Source organism: Bos grunniens, chromosome 11 (assembly GCF_055505025.1).
Source record: "Bos grunniens cultivar Pamir isolate PY7600 chromosome 11, Bosgru_T2T1.0, whole genome shotgun sequence".
Taxonomy (NCBI): Eukaryota; Metazoa; Chordata; class Mammalia; order Artiodactyla; family Bovidae; genus Bos; species Bos grunniens.
In genome coordinates, this window is record NC_141175.1 from 33855813 (window position 1) to 33870931 (window position 15119).

Sequence of the window (15119 nt, forward strand, 5' to 3'; positions counted from 1 at the left end):
CAGCTGTTATGTCTTCAGCCAAGAACATTCCACATGAAAGCCGGGATCTGCCTGGATTGTGTGTGTGCGCATGCATGTGTTTGCAGGGTGTGTTTACATAAGCGTAAATCTATCTCTGTGTGTCTCCTCTTCTCTTCACCTCTTGCAGTACAGCCCTCCTGCCTCCTTCCTAGTCCCTCATCGGCATGCAAAAGTCAGTTTTCTCTGCAGCATTTCTAGACGTTTCAAATACCACTGCCCTCTGCTGCTGACCTTTTGACAGCTTTATGTCAAATACATCATTCTCATTAATTCATCATAGCTGTTGTCCACTTTCTCCCAGGCCTCGCTCAGACTCACTTGATGATTACAGCACCTAGAGTATGTTTTTCTTCCCCCGACTCATCCTTGGTGATTCCAGTGTCCTTGCTGACAAACTCCAAAGACCCCTCTCTCTCATCCACACGAGCCGCTATGGGCAAGCACTCTGGACCTTCCCCTTCTAAGGTGCTCCCTTGTTCTCATCACAGCCTCCTTTTCTGTATCCACTTCTCTCCACTCTTCCTTAAGACTTCTTTCACTGCACTTGGTCTCCCAGTCCGTTCAGACTAAAGATGGGTGCTGGCGTTAGAGACACCTGGGCTGAGTCCAGGCTCAGGCGATTACTACCTGGACACATTGTTTAACCGCCCTTAGCCTTGTCTTTGGAATCCTTTCCTCATGGAGCCATGGAATTAGACAGGAGGAGTGTATTAAGTGCTCAGCCTCCAACAGGGACCCGAGCGAGCTGGGCCAGCTCCCTCTCAGGCTCCACTTTCAGCATCCTCAGGGTAGCCACCTGCCTCTCTCTCTGACACAGTGCTCTCCTGCATGCCACCCTATTTCCTTATGTTTGTGAATCTACAGACATCCTACAACATGCTGGCCACTGTTCTAGGTGCTGGGGATACAACTGAGCAAAACCAATGGAAGTCTCTGTCCTGGGGAGCTCACATCTTGAAGGAAGCCAGCAATAGATGTATTAAATACAATCACAGCAATAACAGCTGACTCTCAAATGTCCAAAGAGAATTGTATTATCTGTTCAGGATAATGTAGAAACATGAAGAGCATGAAGTCTAGAGTTAGGAAAACTCAGTTCAAATCCAACCCTTCCCACATGTGGTGCCAGTTTTAAAGAACCTGCCTGCTGATGGCAGGAAACGTAAGAGATGTGGGTTCAATCCCTGGGTCAGGAAGGTCCCCTGGAGGAGGACATGGCAACCCACTCCAGTATTCTTGCCTGGAGAGTCTTATGGACAGAGGAGCCTGGCGGGTTATAGTCCATAGGGTCACAAAGAGTTGGACACGACTGAAGCGACTTGGCACGCATACAAGCTGTTTGATCTAAATTTCTCTGAGCCTATTTACTCACTGGTAAAATGGGAGATATCATTATACTACAGATCTCACCGAGTTGTTGAGGGATGAATGAGATTATACATGGACATCATTTAGCACAGCTCTCTGAACATAACAAGTTATTAAGAAGGTTTTATATACAATAAAATGAGGAAGCCTTACTGTCCTGGGTTGATACCTTTTCTCTATTGCTTTTAATTACTCTGAGAAGCCACAAAACCATTTGGCTATTCTGTCCACAATAATCTCTGCCTTTTAAGAAACCTTCCTGTACTAATAATCCTACACTTGAAGTTTGATGACTAACTTTCCCTGCCACTTCCTTTTACCTCCTATTTTGCGTATCTTAATTTTGCTCTACTAACTCTATCCTAAATTGAGGCAAGGGGTCATGTTTGGCATTTTACTCGTATCTACTTCTTGCATCCCATCCATCTTTCATAGTGTCAGGAAACCAGGAAGCTTTTTTTGTTGATCCACTGACAAGAACACCTCTAGGGAAAAACCTGGTGGCCAGTTGGGAAAGGCTGGGAGAAGGATCCGCAGGGGTCTGAAAGCTTTGGGGAAGGGTGGTGGCAGGCAGGAAGGAACAAAAGGGAGAGGGGGCTAGGGCTCTGGCCCCCATCAGACTAGGGGTCCTGTGGAGCTGCCTTTACCTCTGTCCTTCCCATTCTGCATCTTCTCTTCTTCTTCCTCTGCACCTTCCCCTGCTGTGAAAACAAGTCCAAGGAGGCCAGTGACCCTTCAGCCAGTAGAAGCATAGGCAGAGGGAGAAGGAAAGCGCTTAGCAGGCTAGGGATGAAACCCTTGCTAGAGGGTCATGGCTGCGGGCCTCCAAGGGTGCTGCGGTCACCCGGTCTGTGTCCCGCGTGGCACATGCTGCAGCATCAGGTCCCCATAAACCCTGGGCTCAGAGGAGTAGTACAGTCTGATGTCACCCCCACCCAGCTTCTGGCTCTGTTGCTAGTTTCTCTAAGGGATGACACCTACTAGGAATATGGTGAATACCTTGCACTCAGGTTCAAGAAAAGCACCATAAAAATGCACAGCAGGGAATAACTAGATGAACACTGGCTTCTGTTTAAACAAAACAAAAACTAAAGGTTTTAGCAGACAACAAACTTAAAATGACTGAACAGTGCCAAGTGGCAATGTGGACAAAAAGCTAATGCCATCTGAGGCTGCTTTCCCAAGAGGCCTGACGGGGGAGGTGGCGGCTCACTGTTCTGGGGAGGGGGAGGGGGTCACTGGTCTCCCATGTGATCTGGAGATGTGCTCAGTCCCAGGAACTCACTTTGAAATGGGGCCTTAAAACACTTGGCCACACCCTGGTGTGGACATGCAGGATGGTCAAGGGAAACCTGTGTCACGTGAGGAATGGCTGAGGGAACGATGAACAGCTGCCTAAAGAGGAGAGGCCGTGGGAGAGCCCCGCTGTCTGCCTTCAAATACTGGAAAGGCTAATATGAGGGAAGGACTGAGCTCCCTCTGGCAGCTTCTGCGGGGGTTGTGGAATGAGAATAAATTCGTTATAGAAAGGCAGATTCTGGCTCTCTGATAAGCAAGAACTCTTTAAGGAGGAGAACTGGTCATGAATGAGCTCACTGGAAATATTCAAATGGAGGACTTTTACACTGGGCAGCAAGCTGGATTAAGCAGCTTCTGAGATCCTTTCAACTCTAAGAGTCCATTACTCGTGCAAAAATTTCAAAAAAGATGAGGAGCGTAAGCTATGGATATAAACAGTATGTCCATGATACACATAAAGATAATCTGAGCAACTAGTCTTGTCCTCATGAGAACCTCAACAGTGACAGTAAAAATGTGCTGGTGTTGGGCAAGGCTCCTGCACTCATTGAGAAGTTGGCAGCCTTGCACATAAAGGAGTTTGCTTCTGTGTCCGATAGAGATACTGTGCCAGATGTGGACCCAGTCCACGTCTACTATGGACTTCAGGGCGTTGGAGAATGAAGCATCCATGAAAGAGGTCTTGGTGGGATTGCAGATTTGACCCCTTGTCCTGCATGGGGATGAGGGCAGTGCAGTTTAAGACCATCAGCTTAACGTTCACACCTAAGCTCTAGGACCAGCTTGGCCCCTTCCAGCTGAATAACTTTAGGCAAATCTCTTTATTGATAATCACTCATTGCACTTCTAAAGTAAGGGGAGTGGGGGAACCTCCCTGGAGTCCAGTGGTTAAGACTCTGTGCTTCCAGTGCAGGGGGTGTGGATTTGATCCCTGCTCAGGGAACTAAGATTCCACATTAAAAAATTAAAGTAAGGGGAGGGGACAATGTGATCTCTGAGGTACCTTCCAAATACATTACATAGCTTTATTAAAACCATCCTTTCCTACCAGGAGAGATGGCTGGGTATTCCCATACACTTACTTTTTCATGAAGCTGTGTGGTCTCTATGTGCTTTGTGTTTAATGATGTCCAGTTACCCCTCAAACTCATGTGATGAGCTCATGAACCACGTATTTTGCACAAACCCTAACAAGCAGCCATGAGGCACAACTGTGGTTAATTTCCATGGCCTGAAATCCCCTAAGAAATTCCCTCCAAAAGTGGGATTTCTGGCATTGGTGGGGAGCTATATAAGGGAAGGGACTTTCTGATCACCCATGAGGTCATCTCAAAGGCAGTCTCCTCTTCTGTTTATGTGTGTGTGTGGAGGGGGAAAGTGCTTCTAAAAGGGATTGAGAAATGGTACCAGAATGCAGACAGCGTTACCATCATGCTCCCTCAACAGGAGAACTGACATCTTATCAACTGTACTGGACATACCAACCTTACTCTCTTCTAAACAAAAACAGCAGATCTGAGAGCAAAGCCATTGGCCAGACCTCAGCCTGTCTCATGACAACTCTAAAAGTGTATGGTTTCGCCTACAAAGGTCTGAAGGACTACTCAAGGCTTGCATTCCCTAAGTGCATGGATGGATAATTTCAATGTATTATGTTAGAGTAAGTACGTGCGTCTGAATAGCCCACGGAAAAACTGCTTTATATCTTTATTGAACAACCTTGTTAAGCTATTTCAAGGTATCCAAAAGCACGATATTAGGTGAAAGGAAACAAAAGAGGGCCACCTGTATGAGTGACCCACAGCACTTAGGAAGGAAGTTTGTTTAATATAAAATATGGGAATCTGACCACCATAAAAAAAATTAGTAAAATATCTGGCAGTTTCAACACTGATTCAATCATGGGGATTCTTGTAGATATGATGATATGGGAATGGCCTATTTTTTTTTTCTCCCCTTCTTGGGTTTCATGTAGGGGGAAATATGCCATGAGGTAAGGGCCTCGGGAAAATCATGGGAAATAGCTGCGAGACAGACTGAGAAAGAAGTCAGAGATAAGATTGAACATGTGGAGTGAAGGAAGCACCAGACTCAGGTCATGAACTTCCAGGGAAACCAGAGCCTCGTCACGGACAAAAGGAGAGAATACGGTTTCAAAACCAAATCAAACAGGAGAAGCAGAAAGGCAGTGGGAGGAAGTCCAGAAGCTTTTGAGGCTGATTCGGTTCCCCGTCGTCCAGGAAAGCTCCAAGCGAGACAGCCGAGCAGGCCTAGGGAGAGAGCAGCTGCGGAGGAAGTACAGGTGGAAGACACAGTGAGGAAGGGGCCTCGGAGCCAAATCCCTTTAAAGTCAGAACTGTGTCTGGTCCACAAGGTGTGCTCTTAAGAGAAACTTTAAGTGTGTGACCACGTGTGGGAGACAGGCTCACAGGGGAAGGCATCCAGAGAGTTCCTGGAAAGCAAGGAGGCCACGTGGTGAAATGAGGGAGGCGCTTTACCACGCGGCGGGTGGGTGGCAAGGAAGGCAGGGGCAAGGAGGGGAGGCAGGAGGCTGGGTGGGAGCTCTGGGCGTCACCTGAGTGGAGCTCCTTCACCAGGGACGACATGGTGTTGGTGATGGAGTCGGCAGCCACCAGCAGGTCATTGCGGAGGTTTCTCCTCGTACCTGAGGAGAGGCAGAGCAGATGGCGATGCCTGGTGGGTAGGTGGATGGTAGTGATGGGGGTCGGGGAGACAGAGCTGAGCAGATGCCTCAGTCGGCCAGCCCCGGGACTTAGTTTGGACTCCTAAGGGAAGATGGGCCGAGCAGCTCCGCCTGCTCCCAGGCACTGGTGCCCAAGGCCGTGGTTCTCCTCCCTCTTCTCTTTGCGAAGGCAGGACCCTGCCACCTCCACGCTTCTCAGCCATAGTCAAAGAGGTGGACTGCAGAACAAACCCTTGGGCAGGACTTACTCTCAGCTCCACCTCCCTGCTCTCCTCTCTGCCCCGAGACAAGACAAGACTTCCTGAGCAGCCTCATCTTCTGGCCACTACAGAACACGGCAGGCCATTAACTCCACGGACAAGGTGCCTTCAGCAAGGTTGGATTCAGAGTTCTAGCCTCCTTCTCCTGCTTGCTCTAAACACTTTGCAGGCCGAGCACTCGACTTTGGGAATGATTCCATCTAACTCCTCTGGAGGAGGCAAAGCCCAAAGGACAAGGCACTTCCCACAACCCTCCTCAAAAAGAGCACAGAAACCCAGGAGGCCTGGCCCTCGCACACATACAAGCCTGCAGACCTCCCGCTGCAGACCAGCCCATCGAATAAGAAGGGGCCAGCACGAGACTTGTTTTTACTGTACATGAAAATCTGATCATTGAAAGCTAAGCGGACAAAAGAAAACAGGGAGAACCACAGCAGGAGTCTTATCCACTTTTCGAAACCCCTTTAACGCTTCATTTTCCTCTGCTCCCGAACTCACCTTGGGCGAAGGCCTCCTGCATGTCCCCGCCGACTCCACTCAGCGGGTCCTGCGGGCAGTGGGTGGGGGTGGAGCCAGCGGAGGTGGAGCGCACGGGCATGGGTATGGGGCGTCCGCCTCCGTGAGTGGGTGATGTATGCGGTGATCCTGTGGCCTGAGCCTGGGAGAATCAAAGAGAGAAAGCCTGTCATCTCCTGCACCTTACCTCTTTGAGGAAGGGGCAAGTGCTTTTTCTCAGTCAACCTGAGCCAACTTAGGACTTCAGTTCAGTGGTGCAATGCACTGCATGATCAGATTTGAAAGAAAAGAGTCAGGCTGCCTCCAGGACTGGAGAGAGGAAGAAAAGGAGCGGGGAAACAAAAAGGGAGAAGGGGAGAGAACAAGGGGGAGGAGGAGAAGAGGCAGCGAGAACACTGAAGAATAAACTAAAAGCAGAGGGAAAGTGGAGGCGTGCTCAGGGAGGGAGGGTAGAAGGGCCTTCCAGGTGGACAGATGGAGCGGGGTAGCTGGTGGAGGATTTGGGAGGGGCTGGGGTCACAGCTGGGAAATAATATGCAAACATCTTTCATTTCTGTTTGCAAACACATTCATGTGCATCATCTCATTTGAGCCTCATAATGACTCGAGTAGTATCCATTTTAGAGAAGAAAGACAAGGATGAAGAGAGTAAGAGCTCTGTGTCAGGGCTGCACAGCTAGCTTGTCAGCGGGAGATGCTGGAACAAGCCCTTCTACTCCCAGGGCAATGACATGCGCTTTGCACCTGTGCGGCTGCTGGGCTGCGGGGAATGTGCCTGATGAGTTCGCGGGTCAGGAGCCCAGCCGCAGGCAGTTCTCAGGAGCTGAGTCATCTGGCCTGTCATGCTGCCCTCGTCAAGCACACAGTGTGGTCTTCTGTGAACCATTTTGTGGGGACACACGTTTACTGGGAAACCGAGCCTTCTGTGGGAAGGCTCTGGTGCAGTTCTGGAGAAAGCTTAGAGCCATGGGATAAAAACTTAAAAACTCCAGTTAAAGGGAGTCCGCTGAGATTTGGGCTCTACGGCTCTTTAGAGGAAGGGCAACTGACAGTGGCATAAAGACTAGGGTTCTCTTTGGAAGCAAGACTGGGGAAATATAAGCCAAAGTGTGCAAATACGTTCAAAGGAAGATAATTATCTTTGGGGAGCTGGCTCAGAAACCCCACATACAGGTAGAATCGGCCGCCCCGAACAGGCTGACAGGGGGCCTCTGCTCAGCTTCACCCAATGTGAGCGCTGGACCAAGCGGAAGCGGTCTGTTTTCCATCATTCTTGCTCTGAATCATACTTGTGTATTTTAATCTGAGAAACTTGAAAAATACAAGGCAAGCTTAAAAGTACAAAGTAACGGACCATTCAAATTGATATTTAATATTGTGTGAAATTTATTCTAACGCTGCAGATAAATCTGAAGACCCCTTGACTACGAATTCTTTTCAGTCCCTTCTTTTCTTCCCTTCAGAGGCGGCCATTATCATAGATTTTGCGTGAAACTTTTTACCTATGTGTACATATGTTAACAGTTATGAATAATATATGATGTTTCATGCCTTTAAATTTTGCATGAAGGGGTATCATACTGCACATATCATTTGGCAATCTGCTTTTGTCATCTAGTATGCTTTAAAAATTTTTTTATTGAAGCATAGTTGATTTACCGGAGAAGGCAATGGCACCCCATTCCAGTACTCTTGCCTGGAAAATCCCATGCACAGAGGAGCCTGGTGGGCTGCAGTCCTTGGGGTCGCTAAGAGTCGGACACAACTGAGCGACTTCACTTTCACTTTTCACTTTCATGCATTGGAGAAGGAAATGGCAACCCACTCCAGTGTTCTTGCCTAGAGAATCCCAGGGACAGCGGGGCCTGGTGGGCTGCCGTCTATGGGGTCGCACAGAGTCGGACACGATTGAAGAGACTTAGCAGCAGCAGCAGCACCACCAGTTGATTTACAATGTTGTGTTTAACTTCTGCTAAAAAGCAGAGACGTTACTTTGTCAAAAAGTAACGTCAACAAAGCCGTCTAGTCAAGGCTATGGTTTTTCCAGTAGTCATGTATGGATGTGAGAGTTGGACTATAAAGAAAGCTGAGTGCCAAAGAATTGATGCTTTTGAACTGTGGTGTGGGAGAAGACTCTTGAGAGTCCCTTGGACTGCAAGGAGATCCAACCAGTCCATCCTAAAGGAGATCAGTCCTGGGTGTTCATTGGAAAGACTGATGCTAAAGTTGAAACTCCAACACTTTGGCCACCTGATGCAAAGAGCTGACTCACTGGAAAAGACCCTGATGCTGGGAAAGATTGAGGGCAGGAGGAGAAGGGGACGACGGAGTATGAGATGGCTGGATGGCATCACCGACTCAATGGACATGGGTCTGGGTAGACTCCGGCAGTTGGTGATGGACAGGGAGACCTGGCGTGCTGTGGTTCATGGGGTCGCAAAGAGTCGGACATGACTGAGTGACTAAATTGAACTGATACAGAAAAATTAGCATACTTTTTGAGATCTTTCCATGATACACATAAATATGAACTTATTAGGCCCTTACTTCACATTATATACAAAAACTAACTCAAAATGCACCATACCAAATATAAGAACTAAAACTGTAAAACTCTTAGAAAAAAAGATTAGACAATGACTTTTCAGACTTGACACCAAAAGTATACATTACAAAAGAAAAAACTGATAAACTGGACTTCATTAAAATTAAAAACTATTTTCAAAGGACACCTTTATGAAAGTGAAAAAAGAATTCATAGGATGGGGAAAAATTTTTTCAAATCATATCCCATAAAGGATTTATATTAAGAATACATACACAACACTGTAAATCAACTATATTTCAATAACACAACTAATTTTTAAAAAAGAATATGTAAAGAACTCCTACACTCAATAATAAAAGGACAAGTAACTTAAAAAATTAAAACAACAAAAAAAAAGGACAGGTAATTTAAAAATATGAAAAGGATCTGAACAGAAAATTCTCTAAAGAAAATACACCAATACAGAATAAGCATATGAAAATATGCTCAATATTATTAGCCATTAGGGAAATGCAAATCAAAACCACAATGAGACACAACTTCACAATCCTACTCTTAAGATGGCTATAATAAAAGGACCAATAATAACAAGTGTTGGCTAGGATGTGGCAAACTCAGAACTCTCATAAGCTGCTGGAAGGAATGTAAAACTGGTGCAGCTGCTTTAGAAAATGGTCTGGCAGTTCCTCAAAAGTTTAAAAACTGTGACAAGTCCACTCTTACATGTATATACTGACCATAAATGAAAATCTATGTATACACAAAAATTTGTACACAAGTGTTCATAACAGTATTACACATAATAGCCAAAAAGTGAAAACAAATCCAAATGTCCATCAACTGATGAATGATTTAAATAAAATGTAATACATTCTTTCAATGGAATATGATTAGGCAATAAAAAGGAATGAAGCACTGATACACACTACAACATGCATGAACCTTGAAAATATGCTAAGTGAAAGAACCCAGTTATAAAAGACTACATATTGTTTGATTCCATTATATGAAGTGTCTAGCATAAGCAAATCCATAGAGATGGAAAGTAGATTAGTGGTTGTCTGGGACTGGGTGCCTGGGAGGAATGAGGAATGAATGCTAATGGGTTTGGGGTTCTTTTTGGAGGAGGGGAAATGTTCTAAAATGGATCATGGCTGCACAATTCTGTGACTATATTAAAAACCATTTAAAAGGATGAAGTGTACAATAGCTCAATAAAACTATCAAAAAGACACACTAACAAAAATAAAAAAGCTAAGCCACAGACTGGGAAAATATTTGTAAATTATTTCTGATAAAGGAATTGTGGATCTTCACAATGATTTTTTGGATTTGATACCAAAAACAAAAGCAACAAAAGCAAAATAACAAGCGAAACTACATCAAACTAAAAAGCTTCCACAAAGCAATGGGAACCATTAACAAAATGAAAAGGCAGTCTACTGAACAGGAGAAAATATGTGCAAGTCCTATGTGTGATAAGGAGTAAATATCTGAAATATAGGAAGAACTCATACAATCCTGAAAAAACAATCTGATTTAAAAATGTGCACAGAAACCGAACAGTCATTTTCCCAAAGGAGACACAGAAATGGCCAACAGGTATGTATGAAAGGGTACGCAACATCACAAATCATCAGGGGAACACAAAACAGAACTATAATGAGATATTACCTCATATCTGTTAGGATGGTCATCATCAAAAAGACAAGAGATAACAAGTGCTGGTGAGGGTGTGCAGAGAAGGGAACACTTCTGCCCTAGTGGTGAGAATGTAAACTGGTGCAGTCATAGTATTGAGGTTCCTCAAAAGATGAAAACAGGGGACTTTCCTGGTGGTCTAGTGGTTAAGAATCCATCTGCCAATGCAGGGGACAGGAAGACCTCACATGCTGCAAAGCAACTAAGCCCATGCATCATAATTATGGAAGCCCGTGTGCTGTACAGCCTGTGCTTCCTAACAAGAGAAGCCCCTGGAATAAGCCAACAGAGTGAGAAGTCCATACGCTGCAAAGAGTAGGCCCCACCAGCAGCAACTAGAAGGAAAGCCCGAGAGCAGCAACAACAAACACATAAAATATCCATAATTAAAAAAAATGAAAAACAGAACTATCATATGATCCAATAATCCCACTTCTGGGTATATATCCAAAGAAAATGAAAACAGGATTTTGATGGGATATCTGAAATTCCATGCACACTTGTTCACTGCAGCAATATTCATGATAGCTAGGATATGCAGACAATAAGCGTCCATCAGCAGATGAATGGATAAAAAAGATGTATTATGTATGTTCAATGGAATATTATTTAGTCACGAGAAAGAAGGAAATCCTGCTGTGTTATTTATGGTAAGTGAAAAACACCAGACAGAGAAAGACAAATACTGCAAGGTATCCTCTCTATGCGGAACCTAAAAAAAACCAAAAAAACCCCACACTCAGAAACTGAGAGTAGCAAACTAGCTGCCAGGGGCTGAGTGGCGGAGGAATAGGGAGAGGCTGGTGAAAGGGTGTAAACTTTTGGCTGAAATATAAGGTCTGAAGATCTAATGTCACATGGTGACTACAGTTGATAACATACTATCTATCGTATAGCTGAAATTTGCTAAGTGAGAACAACTTGACGGCTCTAACACACACAAAAGATAAATACGTGAGGTGATGAATGTGTTAATAAACTAGATGGAGAAATCCTTCCACCCTGTATACATTGAAGTCACTTCAATGTATCTATTTTAAATATCTTATAATTTTATATGTCAATTATATATCAATGGCCACCTCATGCGAAGAGTTGACTCATTGGAAAAGACTCTGATGCTGGGAGGGATTGGGGGCAGGAGGAGAAGGGGACGACAGAGGATGAGATGGCTGGATAGCATCACTGACTCAATGGACATGAGTCTGAGTGAACTCCGGGAGTTGGTGATGGACAGGGAGGCCTGGCGTGCTGTGATTCATGGGGTCGTGACGAGTCGGACACGACTGAGTGACTGAACTTACTTACTTAAAGCTGAAATAAATACAGAATAAACTATAAGAAAGAACTTGTGTCTAGAACATATAAAGAATACTTGTAAGTGAATAAGAAGACAGACAACCCAATTACAAAACAGGCAAAGACTTGAATATACATTTCATGGAGTAAGATATAAAATGAGCTAAAAATTACATGAGAAATGTTCAATATGAGTACTCATTAGGGAAATGAAAACTGAAATCACAAAGAGATTCCACTTACCCCCCTGAAATAGCTACAATCAAAAAGACCAACAAGGACGTGGGGAAATGGAAGCCCTCGTGCATTGCTGACAGAATCGTAAAATGGTACAACCACTTAGGAAGACAGTTTGGCAGTTTCTTAAAATGTTAAAGGCAAACTTACCATAAGACCTAGCAATTTCACTCCTGAGTATGTACCCAAGAGAAATAAAGACATATGCTCATCTAAAGCTTGTCCACACATGTTTATGAGCAACAGTTTAATAGGCCAAAAGTGGAAATAACTCCAAAGTCCACTGACTAGCAAATGACTTCACAAAATGAGGCTTATTCATACAATGGTACACTATAAAAATCTTTTTTTGATGTCTTTACCACCGTTTAACTTTTATAATAATCTTCCATTGACAATTCAAATGTTCTATCTTGTGAAATATTCTATTTTTGTCTATGGCTATAAAACATTTATTATTATTCTTTCAGGGTATATATCTTTTCTTTCTAACTAGTTTATAAACACCATAGGAGTCCCGTTTTAGCTAGATTACATTTTCACTTATTAATCACTGCATTTTGGGAAACAATCACCTTTCACCCTATAACTATTATCAGCCTCTGCCTTTTTGGATATTTTTATGGGAGAGAGGGCATATGTGTGTGTGCTCAGTCACTAAGTCATGTCTGACCCTTTGCAACCCCATGGGCTGTAGCCACCAGTTTCCTCTGTCCATGGGATTCTCCAGGCAAGAATACTGGTGTGGGTTGCATGCCCTCTTCCAGGGGATCTTCCCAACCCAGGGATCAAACCTGCATCTCCTGCATTGGTAGGTGGGTTCTTTACCACTGAACCGCCAGGGAAGCCAGGGGGGCAAATAATAGAGCATAAGATTCAACCTAGTTTGAAGGTACTTATGAACACCAGACCTAACAGTTTTAGTCTCAATCCAAACAAGATAAGGAAACTGAGGAAAAGATGAGAGAATCTGCAGAGAAGGCAGGAAAGTCTGATGCAGAGGCCTGGCTTTATAGGAAAGTCCTAAGCTGGCACAGTGGAGGACGCAGGAGATCACAGAAGTGGTGGATCCTGGCAATGCCTGGGCCTTTCCTGGGCCTTCCCAGGGTGGAAGGAAACAGAATAAAAGTTGTTTCCTGGGTTGCCTGAGCAGCCTCAAGGAAGGATCCCATGCAGTCAGTAGGCTGATACTGTGAGAAGCAATGACCCCAAAGCTGTCCCTCAGTCACAGAGGAGTCAGAGCATCAGTGAGGTCAGGTGTGGAGCCTGAATGCTGGGGGACTCTCTGAACTCAGATGCCTTAGCCACAGAATGGGGGCTGCTGCCTGAGAGAACCTGGCCGGGACACAAGCAAAGGACATGATGGCCCCAGCAACATATCGCCTCGGAGCTGTGGATACTCCTCCACCGATGCTACAGCACCCTGTATAAGTCTCCAGGATGCAGCACTCATTTGGGTGCAGGAAGAGGGTTAAGAATCTCTGAAGTTGGGACTTCCTTGGCGGTCTAGTGGTTAGGACTTTACCTTCCAATGTAGGGAACGTGGGTTCCCTGGTTGAGGAACTAAGATTCCACATGCCACAGGGCAACTAAACCTGCATGCTACAAATACTAAGCCCAAGCTCTAGAGTCTGTGCTCCGCAATAAGAGAAGCCTGCACACCACAACTAGAGAAAAACCTGGGCATCATAACCCAGCTCAGCCAGAAAAAAAAAAAAAACGAAAAAACTCTGAAGTGACTGACTTCAGAGTTTGCCTGAAATGCCCAGACTAAGTGCTCAGCTCAAAAAGTGAGAACTCAAGAGGGAAACTAAAGCCACTCAAATAATTTTTCCCCCTAAGTATGTGGCCTGTGAAATTCAAATTAACTTCACCGTATGAAGGGCCAATCCAGCATTAACCATGTGGCAAGGACTCAATAAACCTCACTCGGGGAGAGTGGAGCCAGCATCACTGCCTGAGGACTGAATGTCAGAGCCCTAAGACTGGAGATGAACAAATAGGTTGCTTTTTAAGAACATGAAACGGAACCTCTGCAAACAGTTTAATAGGAAAATAATGATGGGGAATGAGGTAAGAGGAATGGACGGAGTAGACAGCCACATGCGGCTAAAACTCTAGGATCAGGAAATGAATCCTACTGCCCACCATCAGCTTGAAAATAATCAGTCCCCCTTCCTGGGATCACTGCCCAGGACATGCCTTCTGAGGAAGATAGAAACCAGACTCCTGATGTTGTCTTTGTTCAGAGCAGTGGAAAGAGAAAAGTTCTTCTCAGACCCTTGGGAAGGCACAATTTTCTTCATGGATCTCAAGCTTCAGTTCCTGGCTTTAGGATCATGCTGGATTAAAAGACAGCTAGGATAGAGCTGTCAGGAACCCTCTGTGGATTCTGGGTCCAGCAGAACAATGCTGGTTTGGCATCCTTGTGGGCCAGTACATCCCCAAGGCCCCAGCAGAGGCACAAGTCACAGGCAGCCAATATGCATGGACTTCAGCCAGGCCCGAGGCAGGGGATCAGGAATAGGGTTGATTTGGGATGAGGTACATGTCGGTGCAAGGGAGGTCAACTGACTCTGCTCCTGCACGGATTCGAGAACAACAATCTATTGAAATACTGGAAGCACAGCCCTCTCTCCTGCCTTCAGGCCCCTGTACTTGCTGTTCTCTCTTCCAGGAGCACAGCCCCCCTCCATGTGTCTGACTAGCTCCCACTGGCTTCCCGCCTGACTGCTTCACTGTCACCTCCCTCGGACCCCTGCACGGCATTAATCTCACCTCTCAAATTTATCTTCCTTACCATTGTGCTTACCACATGTAAAGGCTTAATAAATATTTGTTAAACGACAAGGAGGTGTATCAAGTTTCTGACCCTTTTCCTTCTGTAATGGAAAGCGGGAATGGAGCCAGGGCGGGCAATGAGCTCCAGGGAGGACTAAATCTATCACCATCAATAAAGCTTTATGTGAAATGCTTTAACTAGGTAACTGACTGTGGTGGGCAGACCCGTGAGGGGGCCTCCAGTGACACCCTCCCTCCCTGCAGTCACTGTCTGAGGTAATTCCCTCCTCTTGAACATGGGCTGGCTGTAGTGACTGCCTCTAACTGAAGCAGGCCAATGAGATCATTTCTGAGACTGGTTGATGAAAGACATGACTTCTGTCTT

At 45.3% G+C, this 15119-nt stretch overlaps 1 protein-coding gene across 21 annotated transcripts in view; it reads right to left on the reverse strand.

Moving 5' to 3' along the window:
* Nucleotides 1–15119, reverse strand: part of DTNB (dystrobrevin beta) — a 241875-nt gene that overhangs the window by 3743 nt on the left and 223013 nt on the right. For 9 of the 21 annotated variants that reach the window (XM_086325897.1, XM_086325895.1, XM_086325893.1 and 6 more), the window contains 3 exons: nt 6151–6310; nt 5264–5353; nt 4381–4973 (listed from right to left, as the gene is read on the reverse strand). In XM_086325897.1, coding sequence (XP_086182023.1) covers nt 4780–4973; nt 5264–5353; nt 6151–6310 — 444 coding nt within the window. In that variant the 3' untranslated portion in view covers nt 4381–4779. Of the gene's footprint in view, nt 1–2036; nt 2091–4380; nt 5141–5263; nt 5354–6150; nt 6311–15119 lie in introns of those variants that run through there. The other 12 variants (XM_086325903.1, XM_086325902.1, XM_086325899.1 and 9 more) reach the window with 4 other exon arrangements.